Source organism: Pelodiscus sinensis, unplaced genomic scaffold (assembly GCF_049634645.1).
Source record: "Pelodiscus sinensis isolate JC-2024 unplaced genomic scaffold, ASM4963464v1 ctg37, whole genome shotgun sequence".
Taxonomy (NCBI): Eukaryota; Metazoa; Chordata; order Testudines; family Trionychidae; genus Pelodiscus; species Pelodiscus sinensis.
This window is the reverse complement of record NW_027465869.1, coordinates 3,792,208-3,804,590: the sequence shown is the minus strand read 5'-3', so window position 1 is coordinate 3,804,590 and position 12,383 is coordinate 3,792,208. Positions and strand designations below refer to the sequence as shown.

General features: G+C 47.8%; 1 protein-coding gene across 1 annotated transcript; it reads left to right on the top strand.

Moving 5' to 3' along the window:
* The first annotated feature begins 5,024 nt into the window (after positions 1-5,024).
* LOC142824069 (maestro heat-like repeat-containing protein family member 1) lies at positions 5,025-12,103 on the top strand. The gene is made up of 5 exons (XM_075915809.1): positions 5,025-5,104; positions 6,137-6,271; positions 8,489-8,591; positions 9,564-9,629; positions 11,724-12,103. The coding sequence occupies exons 1-5, from the start codon at positions 5,102-5,104 to the stop codon at positions 11,795-11,797; spliced, it is 381 nt and encodes a 126-aa protein (XP_075771924.1). The 5' UTR covers positions 5,025-5,101; the 3' UTR covers positions 11,798-12,103.
* Positions 12,104-12,383: the final 280 nt, after the last annotated feature.

The window sequence follows — 12,383 nt, the reverse complement described above, 5'->3', positions numbered from 1 at the left end:
GTCTCACTGGAACAACTTGATTTTCATGCAAACCTGCTCCTGGGTTTGGATGTGGCCTTTGGTGGCCAGGCTGGCAGCTATCCTGCCCTAGACGGCTGCATTCCTGTGCCTAGTGTGGAGGTCGTGGACGCTGGAGGCCTCCCCCCAAACCTCGATAATGTCCACGATCTCTGCACTAGACCAGGCAGGCGCCTGCCTCTTGTGGCCCTGGGCAGGCTCCTAGGAGCCGCCAGCCTGGTCCTGGGAAGAGGCGGAGGGCTGGGTGGCAGCGGGTGGCTGGCTCATGCCATGCCAGGTGCAGGGTCTGCTGGCTGGGTGCTGGCAGGCTTGCCACTGGCACAGGCACTGTAGCCAGACCATGCCCCTTTAAGGGCTCTGGGGCTGGGAGAGGGGCAGAAAAGTTTCCCTGGTTTGGCCCAGAGTGGCCATCAGGGCAACCTGATTAGGGTTAGCCTCCAACTAGTTCGAATTAAGTGGCTACACAGCCCTTAATTTGAACTACACAATTCGAACGAGGCATTACTCCTCGTAGAATGAGGTTTACCTAGTTCAAATTAAGCGCTCCGCTAGTTCGATTTAAATTCGAACTAGCAGTTTGTATGTATAGCCGCTATTAAAGTTCATTCGAACTAATGGCTGTTAGTTTGAATTAACTTTGTACTGTAGACATACCCATACTTTTAACGCAAGAGTTTTTGCGTTAGAATATTTGCGCAAGAGAGCGTCTACACTGGCATGTGCTGTTGCGCTAAGAGGCGCTTTTCTGCAAAATCATCCGTGCCAGAATAGACGCTCTCTTGCGAAAGAAAGCTCCGATGGCCATTTTAGCCATTGGGCTTTCTTGCACAAGAAATTAATGTGGCCTGTCTACACTGGCCTCTTGCGCAAGAACAGTTGCACAGGAGGGCTTTTTCCTGAGCGGGAGCATCATAGGTTTTGCGCAAGAAGCACTGATTTTAGACATTAGAATGTCAGTGTTCTTGTGCAAGAACTCCCCACCAGTGTAGACAGGCAGCTGCTTTTGCGCAAAATCATGCCAATGTAGATGTAGCCATAGAATTTGAATTACTAGACCTTTTCTGACAATTCCTAGGGCTAATACTGACCAACAGCTCCTGATTTTGGTCTAGCTCAGCAAATCTTCTAAATGAATCTAGTGTCCTAATACTATAAAATAAGCAACATACAAATACATTAACATCTATCTTAGATTCTCATGAATGTAGAATAATAGATTCATAGATCATTAGAACTGGAAGGGATCTTGAGAGGTCTTCGAGTCCAATCCCCAGCCATCACGGCAGGACCAAGCACAGTCTAGATCATCCCTGACAGGTGTTTGTCTAACCTGCTCTTAAATATTTCTAGTGATGCAAATTCCACAACCTCCTGAGGCAATTTATTGCAGGGTTTAACCACCCTGACAGGCAGGACGTTTTTCCTGCTGTCCAACCTAAACTTCCCCTGATGTAATTTAAGCTCATGGCTTCTTATCCTATCCTTAGAGGCCAAGGAGAACAATTTTTCTCCATCTTCCTTAAAACATCCTTTTAGAAACTTGTATTATCTGAGTACTTCAAAATGAGAATGTAGTATCTGAGTGCCTCAAAACTCTTTAAAAGTATGTATCCCTACAACACCCCTGTGAGGCAGGGAAACACTATTAGTCCCATTTTGCAAACAGGAAACTGATGCACAGAAGGCCTAAGTGACTTGCCCAACATCATCTAGGAAGTCTTTGAGGGTGCAGGAAATTGAACTGGAACCTCCTAAGTCCTAGGCTGCTGACCACTGGAGCATCCTCCCTCTCCACAGACTTGCTATAACGTCTGTGTCATATTTCACATTTACGCTAAGTCGCTATTTTAGAGGCTCATCTGGTGGTTCTAGGAATCTGTTTGTGCCCCCAAATCTTTCTACACCCCACCTAGGAAAGGAGTCACAAACGTGGGTTTTCAAGGTCTGCCTAGAGAGGCCTCATGAAAGCTGCCAATCAGAGCCCAGCTGGCTCAGATCTATGGAGCTACAGGGCTTTATTAGGTCAGTTCCTTTCAGGAAGTGGAGGGCCAAGAAAGGATGCTATTCTCTGGCCAAACCAATTCACAGGGGTTTATTTCAGGCAGCATTTTCTGAAGCTGAATTTGCAGAGAGAGAGTCCTTACGAGCCTTCAACATATAATTAGAGGGAGAAACTGAAAGTGGCCCCATAGGAAGAACCCAAGGAAAAAGTAGCAATAAACTGAAATGAAGCAATGACTCGCTGCTATTTCTAGGTTGGAACCAAGAGTAGTGGGCAGGCCCAGGTTCCCCAGTGGCATAAACCCGATGAAGGGGACAAGGCTTATGGAGAGGTTGAACAAAGAACAGAATATAAAGGGTCCAGAGTTGGGGCTGAAGACCCTAGTGAGGGCAACAGGACCTAAAAGGCATTTGTTTGGACTTTGGGACTTGGCCAGAGGGCTGAGCCATGGAAGACTCACTAAGATCGACTGGCAGGATGCACCTGGGAGAGAAAAGGACTGTGGTATCAAATGCAGTCACTGAGAGGCTTTCAAGGGATGAGCAATCCCCCATTATAGTGCCTAAAAGGAAAAAATCCATGTTTTTAACACAGTACTCATTCATATAGAATAATAAATTACAGTGTATTACGTGTCTCCTCAAATTATATTCGCTATCTTAATGAACATATTAGAGCTAATGGACATGTTGATTTTATTTCAGCTAATGACTGATCCCATACTCAGGGAGAAGAAGATCCTTAAGTCTGTCTTACATATCTTAGAAGAAAGGTCACGGGACAATAACAGCATTGTCCGTCAAATGGCTGTAAGAGGCCTAGGCAATTTAGTCTATGGGGCACCTGAGAAGGTAAGATAGAATACTGAATACAATGCAGCATAACTAGAGAAACTAAAGGAAACAATTGCTCAGGATTTACAGAGGCCATGCACAATGCACTAGGCCAACTTCTGCTCTCTCATACCCCTGGAACCTCTTTGCAGTCAATACACAGCAGGTTTGTTCCCTTGGTAAGCTGGGCATAAGGAAACAATATGGACTTAATATGATCATATGTAAATGTATACTCCCAGGAATGAAGAGTGTAGGCTTTATTTCCAAGATGAGAGATTCTATTCCAGGAAACAGAGACACTAAAAAACTCAAATCATGATAGATAATCAGCTGAATGTAAGCGCCCAGTACAAAGCTGTGACCAAAAGAGCTGAGGTGATCCTCGGAGGCATAGACAGAGGGATTCTGAATAAGAATAAAGAAGTTATTTTACCTCTGCTTATGGCACTGGTGTGAGAACTGCTAGAATACTACGTCAGGATCATGCCTGCAATTCAAGAAGGATGCTGATAAATTGGAGAAGAGTCACAAGAATTTTCAAAGGGCTAGAAAATGTGCCTTTAGATTCAATGGGGGAGGGGGGGGGGAATGAAGCTAAACTAATTCAGACTGATAGTAAGGCATACATTTTAATGGTAATTTTAATCATTGGAACCATTTACCAAGGGTTGTGGTGGGGTCTCTATCAGTAGCAACTTTAAAAACAAGATGGGCTGTTTTTCTAAAAGAGGTGCTCTAGTCAAACAGACATTATTTTGGGGAGGTTCTGTGTTGTGAAGGAGGTCAGACTGAATGATCACAATGGTCCCTTTTGGCCTTCAAATCTAAGTAATTAGAAATCTAATAGGATTACATAGGTGTAATATGGCACAGAGTTTGGCTTATTGTAGCTAGTACCTGATGTAAAATATAGCTATAGGTCACTAGGGGGCAGATGAAATTCCCACTGCTTCATAATTGCTAAAAAAACATATTAGAAATGTGGTTAGTGGAAAGTGTTTTTTAATGTCATACGTCTGAACAGGTGAAAAAGTACAAGAAGTTTCTTCTGGAGGCACTGATCAGGACTTTAGAAGACACTTTCAGTTCTGAAGTCGTTATCGAAAGCATGAAGGCACTGGCCAAAGTCCTAAAGGAGCTGAAAGGGAAGGACATAGGTTCTTCCTTCAGAGACCTCACCACACAGATCCGGAAGTACTTCGATAATGTACGTGAACAGAAGCCTTCAACCCCAGTTCAGCTGACATTGATGAGGCTCCATTTACAATGCATGATGTGTCCTCACTGGGCATTGTTCATGTCAGAATGAAGTGATTTTAGGCCTTAGGGAAGAGATGTGTTTTATGGAGGAGCAGAGAATTAAGAAAATGAGGATGCCATCCCTGCTCCTTCAGTCTCACCCTTCTGTTCATCTTTATTTCCAATGAGAATGGCAAAGGAAGTATGAATACTAGATTAGGTAGCTGCATAACAAGGAAAATGGGCATACAGGGTGTACTAGACTGTTTTGGGCCTGCTCCATACGATTTTTACGTCAGATGGTTGAAATTATTCCATTTTGCAGAGAAGTTTGAGATTTCAAATTTTGGTTTTGTTCCTATTTGGGGGACACCCCCCCCCAGCCCAAATTTCAAAACTCTTTGTGAAACAGTAATACTATTCTCAACCCAGCTCTACTGGGAGCCTTACCTGAGGGCAGTCTACTGGCAGACTATGCTGGAGACAGGGAACCTGGAAACACTGGGAATTAGAGGTGCCAGGGTGCACATTTCCTGGCTCCTTGTCAGCCTGCCAGACAGGCTGTTCTGAAGGTGAGGGCCAGGAAGCCCAAGATCCCAGTCAGCCTGCTAGATGGGTCACCAAGAAGCTGACCAAGTACCCCTACTTGGCTTCTGGAAGAATTTTGTCAAAATTGAACTGTCTTCAAAGTATTTTGATGAATCAACACATTTGGCCCAAACTTGATTAATTCCAGTTCTTCTAAACTTCTGTCATTGGAATCACTCTACCCTAATGTAGAAGAGTCAGCTGTGCTAGATACATGATGTGGTTATCTCTTCGTTACCAACCTGTGTGGCTTTCTTGGCTATAGGAGGACAACACTCTTCGTGCATTGGCCTTTGTCCTTTTTGGTATCCTGGCCGGCTCTGCAAAGAGAAAATGGAAGGACTATTTTGCCAAGCAGGTTAGACAGAGCTGGGTCACGCTTCTGCTGCACCTGCAAGATCCAAGCCCTGAGGTTTCAATGGTAAGAATGACAGTGACTTAATTACTAAGCAAAAAGAATCTTCCTCCTGATGCCAGGGGAGCTCTGCTATTCCTTCCTACAGTGGAGACCTAAATTCTTCCTTCAGTTCATTGCCCTCCTTTTGAGTCAATCCCAGACAGGCTGGTCCTTAGCAGCCAGGGTTGTCTCACTGGAGTTCAGGATAGGTCATGGGTCTGATCCCAAGAGTTCATTCCTGCCTATCTCTGCACCCCACGTTCCTGCCTCCCCACAACAGAGGAAAGACCACAGCTATGCCTAGTGAAGCAGCTTTCATAGCTACATCCGTTCTGAAAAAACATTGCTGCTATCTCCAGTTTTCAGTATTATAAAATCATAGAACCATAGGTTTGGAGGAGACCTCAGGAGGTCACTGAGTCCAACCTCCTGCCCAAAACAGGACCAGCCACAACTAAACAATCCCAGCCAGGGCTTTGTCAAGCTAGGACTTGAAAACTCTCGATTTAGAGGTTCCGTTGCCTCCCTAGGTAACCCATTCCAGTGCTTCACCACCTTCCTAGTAAAATAGTTTTTCTGAATATCCAACCTAGACCTCCCCCACTGTAACTTGAGACCATTGCTCCTCATTCAGTCATCTAGTACCACTGAGAACAGCCTCTCTCCATCCTCTTTGAAATCCCCCTTCAGGTAGTTAAAGCCTTCTATCAAAGCTCCCCTCACTCTTCTCTTCTGAAGACTAAATAATCCCAAATTCCTCAGCCTCTCCTTGTAAATCATGTGTTCCAGCCTCCTAATCATTTTTGTTGCCCTCCGTTGGACTTTCTCCAATGTATCAACATTTTTTAAGTAATGGGGTGCCCAGAATTGGATGCAATACTCCAGAAGTAGAATCCCTTTCCCCCTATTAAAGTCATGCTGGCATATTTTCTGTCTATTACTTCAGGGGAATCCCTTTTATTCTTCGGGTAGATGAGCAGTCAAGGACATGAGTTCCATTTGAATGAGCACAATACGTGTTATGGAACAATTCAATGGTGCAACCCTCTTTTTCAGGAGTGCAGAGCTACATTTCATCTCTGTGCCCCATTTTTGGAACTGAAGAGGCTCCAAACTATACTTAATGAGCATCTTAGTTGGAGAACCGAGCTGAACCCTGAGGAGCTCCAGATGGATATCTGCAGACACCTTGTGAGTGACCTATAGAATTATATGAGATTATTGACAGCATAGGCTTGTGGTGTAGAAGCAGGGGGAATGTGTGATGGGCAATGTAAGTATCTATGGGTATGTCTACGCTACAAAGTTAGTTTGAACTAACGGACGTTAGTTCGAACTAACTTTCATAGGCGCTACACTAGCGCTCCGTTAGTTTGAATTTAATTCGAACTAACGGACCGCTTAGTTCGAACTAGGTAATCCTCATTCCACGAGGATTAAGCCTAGTTCAAACTTACTAGTTCGAATTAAGGGCTGTGTAGCCCCTTAATGCGAACTAGTGGGAGGCTAGCCCTCCCCAGGTTTCCCTGGTGGCTACTCCGGCCAACACCAGGGAAACTCGTATGCCCCCCTCCCGGCCCCGGACCTCTTAAAGGGGCACGGGATGGCTACGGTGCCCGTGCCAGGTGCAAGCCTGCCAGCACCCAGCAGGCAGACCCTGCACCTGGTGCGGATCGAGCCACCCACCCGATGCCCCCCAGCCCTCCCCCTGTTCCCGGGACCAGGCTGGCGGTCCTGGGAGCTTGCCCGGGACCGCAAAAGGCGGGCTCCCTCCTGGGCTAGTGCGGACATCGTGGACCTCGTCCACGATCTCCGCACTAGGCACAGGAAGGTGGCCGGCTAGGGCAGGAGAGCTGCCAGCCTGGCCACCCAGGAGCAGGAGTGCATGAAAATCAAGGTGGTCCACTGAGACCCCCGACCCTGAGCCCTGAGCTTACAATGGCCATCCTGGGTCAGAACAAAGGTTCATCTATCCCAGTAGCCTGTCTGCCGACAGCAGCCAACCCTAGGGACCCTGGAGGGGATGGACCGAAGACAGTGACCAAGCCATTTGTCTCGTGCCATCCCTCTCCAGCCTTCCACAAACTTTGGGCTGGGACACCACTCCTACCCCCTGGCTAATACCACTCCATGGACCCAACCTCCATGGCTTGATCTCACGTCCCTTTAAACTCTGTTCTAGTTGTAGCCTTCACAGCCTCCTGCAGCAAGGAGTTCCACAGGTTGACTCTGTGCTTTGTGAAGAACAACTTTCTGTTACTAGTTTGAAGCCTGTTACCCATTCCTTTCCTTTGGTGTCCTCTAGTCCTTCTTTATGGGAACTAATGAAGAACTTTTCTGTATGCACCCTCTCCACCCAACTCCTGCTTTTAGAGACCTCTATCCTGTCCCCCCTCCGTCTCCTCTTTTCTAAGCTGAAAAGTCCCAGTCTCTTTAGCCTCTCTTCATATGAGACCTGTTCCCAACCCCTGATCATTTTAGTTGCCCTCCCCTCTGCCACCCTCTCTCTTCCCCTCTCCCACCCCCTTTTCCCAGTCTCCCCCAGTTTTGTTCAATAAAGACAGATTCCATTTTTGAACACAATTGTCCTTTATTTTGTACATCAAGAAGAGGGGCTAGGGAAGGGTAAGTGGAAGGAGTTGAAGGCGGAATGGGGTACGCGCCCCCGATGGGGAGGACTGGGCTGGCTCTGCGGGCTTTTGTGGTGGAAGCTCTCCTGCAGCCCCCCAATTGCCCCATCTCCCCAGATGGCAGGCTGCGGCAAGTGCAGCCGGTCTGATGGCCAAGTGCTGTGATGTGCCCAGTGTGGGCACTCCGGGCACTCCAAGCCAAGACTGCTTTGCAAGCGGGGCACCCCTGAGAACTGTCTGTCCGGGGTGGGGGTTGGGACCCTTTAAGCACAGCCCTCGGCTAGCCTGAGACAGCATCTCCACGCTCTAAGTCCTCCTCTGATGCCCTGCCGGCACTGCTTCCGGCCATCCTTAAGCCCGGTTCAGGATCCACTTAATGTGGACATGCTAGTTCGAATTAGTAAAACGCTAATTCGAACTAGTTTTTTAGTCTAGATCCGTTAGTTTTAATTAGCTTAGTTCGAATTAAGTAATTCGAACTAAGTTAGTTCGAATTAACGTTGTAGTGTAGACGTACCCTATTAGAGTGGGATACAGGACTGAGGGTGAGAGGAATGTAAATCTGCCATAGATTCCCACTTTCCCCACTTCTACACAGCCTCCTGTCCTTTCTTTTATTTACTTGTTTAAATTAAAAAAAAAGTCTGAGTGAATCCAATAACTGACAGCAGTGGCAAGAGGAACACAGACTGTTTACTTGTGGTTTGTAAAGGCATGTGTTGGCAGTCAAAGGGCATTTCTAGCCAGAGAGAGCTCATGTGTCCCTGATTTTCTCTAGGCCAAAGAGAAGGCTGAGCTACTGGAGAACTTTTACAAAACCACCATCACATACTTCTGCAGCAGCTGGGAAGAGATCCGGGCAGTTGCAGCCAAGTTAGCTGGTGAGAGAAAGTGTGCCGTGTCCCTTTTGGTATTCCCTTTGAGGTAGACAGAAAAAGTCCCTGTGTGCAGCACTGAGCTACTATTAATCTCTCCGTGCTGTGACTTCTCATGCATAAATGGAGATGTTAATGTTCTCCTACTTCTCCAGTGTGGTGTTAGGAGGAATTTGTAATTTGCAATAGAATGCTTTGAGATGGCGCAGTCATTTAGTAGCAGAGGCTGGCACACTGTCACGTAGGGTATGTTTATTCTCCGATCAAACTAGTGTGCTAAAAATAGAGTAGCTGTGGCAGGAGTAGCAGGAGGGGTTAACTATTCCAAGGATGATCCCATCCAAACCCAAAAGTCTGTTCTCAAGGTGGCTAGCTCCTCCGACTGCTTCTGTCATCTGACCTGCACTCTATTTTTAGTAGTCAGAGTTAGTGTGGACTCAAACTATAGACCTAAGCTCAGTGTTGTTCACTGTTCCTTACTGGTGCTTCATCACTGGGAGGTAGGCAGGCCACCGCCACACAGTGCCTGCTGTTGCAGGTTCCTGATTGCCTTGCCCAGGAAGCACTAGATTCCTCCCCTTTGGCCCTGTGCCATCCTTTCCTTAGCACACCCATGCAAGCCAGGCAAGCATTGTGGCCTAATTAATTTATCCATGTGAGATCCTTGCTTAGTACGCACTTATTCCTGGCCCCAGCCCTTTGTTCACACCACTAGATTAATACACTATCCTAGTATATCTCCAATAACTGACAGCAGCGGCAAGAGGAACATAGATTGTTTAAAGCAAATGAGGTTTTATGTAAACATTCTTAATTTTTTTCTCTTCTTCTCTTCAGTGTGGACGCTAAACTTTTCTAGTATTTTCTTGCCTACAGCTCACCTTAGACCCACAATAGAAGCCAAAGGGCCAATGTTATCACCTTGCACTTAACAAGAGAAGGTTTTTTATTGATGTTTATTTTACACTGCTTATTTAGGCATCATCCTGGAACATACGGACACCAAGAATATGAAATGGCTGGACATGGAACATCTGTTGACCTGTAAGTAACAAATACAGGTGAAATCCCATTCATTAGTGAGTTATAAAGAAATTTAGCTGACAAGCAAGCAGTAACTGATACCACAGGTGTGAAGTGCATCAGCCACACATCAAAGGACAGATTCAGCTTTAGTCTGCTCTGAAAGAGGTACGTCTACACTACAGCGTTAATTCAAGTTAACTTAATTCGAAATAGTTAATTTGAATTAAGCTAATTCGAATTATGCATCTATACACAAAACCTATTTCAAAATAGCATTTTGTTATTTTGAAATAGCGCGTCCACACTGAGTGGACCCTGAACCGAAGTTCAGGCTGGCCGGAACCAGTGCTGGCAGGGCATCAGGTTAGGACATAGTGTGTGGGGCTGCTGCCTCAGGCTAACTGAGCTCCGTGCTTCACGGGACCCTACCCCCACCCCGAACAGACAGTTCTCAGGGTTCCCCGCTCGCTTGTCTACCCCGATGAGGGACAGCAAAGCAGTCCTGTCTTGGAGTGCCCTGAGTGTCTGCACTCGGGACACCACAGCACTCGGCCACATGGAGCCAGAGCTGCCCCTGGGCACACCGGTGCGTCTCGTAGGGTTGTTGCCATCAGCCCAGCTGCACTTGCTGCAGGCTACCGTCCGGGGAGTCCATCGGGGGGCTGTCAGGATACAGGAGGCCCTGCAGGAGAGTGTCCACCCCGAGGAGCCCTCAGAGCCACCCCGGTCCTCCCCACGGGGGCTCGTGCCCCATTCCTCCCTCACGTCCATCTACTTACTCCTCCCTAGCCTCCCTTCCTGATGTCAAATAAAAGACATGTATGTTCAAAAATAGAAACTGGGTTTATTGAACAACAGGGTGAACCTCTGGGGAGACTGGGAAAAGGAGGTGGGAGAGAGGAATAGAGTGGGTGGGAGAGGGGAGGGTGAAACCTGGGAGGAGGAAGTTGGAAGGGAGAAGCAAAGGGAAGAAGGGAGAAGGGAAGATCAGGGCCCAAGGTTGGGGGTCTCACCGCACCAACTTGATTGTCATGCAAACCTGCTCCTGGGTTCGCATGTGGCCTTTGGTGGCCAGGCTGGCAGCTATCCTGCCATTGACGGCCGTGTTCCTCTGTCTAGTGCGGAGATCATGGATGCTGGGGCATCCCTCCCAAACCTGAATAAGGTCCATGATCTCCAACCTGGACCCGGAAGGCACCCGCCTTCTCCAGCCCCTGTCAGGCTCCTGGGTGCTGGCAGACTGCTCCTGAGGAGCAGTGGAGGGTTGGCTGCCAGTGCCTTGCTGGCTCACGTTTTGTGGCTACTGGCTCAGGGGCCCCGGTGGCCACTGCTGGCTCTTGGCTGGTAGGCTTGGATCTGGCACGGGCCAGGGTCTATCCCTTTAATGGCTCTGGGGCCAGGGGGAGAGGAGAGGAAGTTTTCCTGGTTGTGCCCAGAGTGGCCACCAGGGCTCCCTGGGAAGGGCTGGAGGCCCCCTATTTTGAATTAATTGTCTACACAGCACTTAATTTGAAATAGCTATTTCAAATTTGGTGTTACTCCTCGTAGAATGAGGTTTACCAAATTTGAATTAAGCGCTCTGCTATTTCGAATTAATTTCGAAATAGCGGTTTGCATGTATAGATGCTATTAAAGTTAATTCAAAATAACAGCTGTTATTTTGAATTAACTTTGCAGTGTAGACGTACCTGGAGGAAACTGCAGCCAGTGTGATATAAGTCAGTGCATCTCCTGGCTATCCTGGCAATGCCTCTTCCCAACCTGTGTCATCCACTCTTTGGGCTCCATCGGCTCCCTGGGAGCCACTTTTTGCTACCCCAAACTCCACACCATCAGATTTATTTCTGTCAGGAGATGTAAACTAACTTAAAAGCAGAAGCTATTGAGTCAATGGAGCACCTTCCAATTGGATGAGTTTCTGGTAGGGTCAGGGTCTCCCCTCTCTCCCCTCCTCCATCTCAGTTTGGAGCTTGGAAGGATCCCAATGGAGGAACCTAAAGCTTTGTTTGTACAGAGAGCTTCTGTAGCTTGGTACTCACTGGTACTAAATCTCCAGCTACTGCAGGCATAGGTGACTATATGAAAAGTGAGTCATATTCTCTGTAATTCCAGCTCTCCAGGTCCTACAGAATGACCCAAGTCCCATTGTCCAGCTGGTGGCAACTCAGGTCCTAAGAGACATCTGACCTGGATGAGTGCTCGGGGAATGAAGCACAGACAAATAGAACAAAGAGCTCCTGCTACCTTGAATGGGAACAAGAGAGGGGGAGAGAGCCAGCTGTCATACTGTCTTGTCACATCCATTGCTTCACTGGGGATTGCTGGAGGACAATGTGCTCTGTCTGTGCCAGCTTCTGTTTCCAGCTTGCACATCATATACTTGGGTGGGAAGCTAGACTGAACGCTATATCTGCTAGCTGTCTATGGGGTAGGGGAGTAGTATAAGGGCCCTACCATCAATCAAACATTAGCCCCGCCCCCTGACCCTGGAAGTCCCCTCCCCCCGACTCCCCGGAAGTCCCTTCTCCCTTGTCACTGGCAGTCCCGCCCCTGGAGGGTAGTACATCCGGGTCGAGAGGGACAGGTGACCGGAAGTAAAAAAGGATGTCATGTGACCCCGGTTAGGCCCGTCCCCTGTCACCGGAAGTCCCGCCCTTGGGGGTAATACATCCGGGGTAAAGAGGGGCAGGTGACCGGAAGTAAGGGGTGTCATGTGACCCCTCTACGGACTTGCCCCTCCTCCCTCTACCAATCAGGAAGGGCTTTCCCCGT

Coding starts and splice junctions, on each gene's coding strand:
- LOC142824069 (XM_075915809.1), top strand. Junction 8,592..9,563: donor AGTTGCAGCCAAGTTAGCTG/GTGAGAGAAAGT, acceptor CTGCTTATTTAG/GCATCATCCTGGAACATACG. Junction 9,630..11,723: donor CATGGAACATCTGTTGACCT/GTAAGTAACAAA, acceptor CTGTAATTCCAG/CTCTCCAGGTCCTACAGAAT.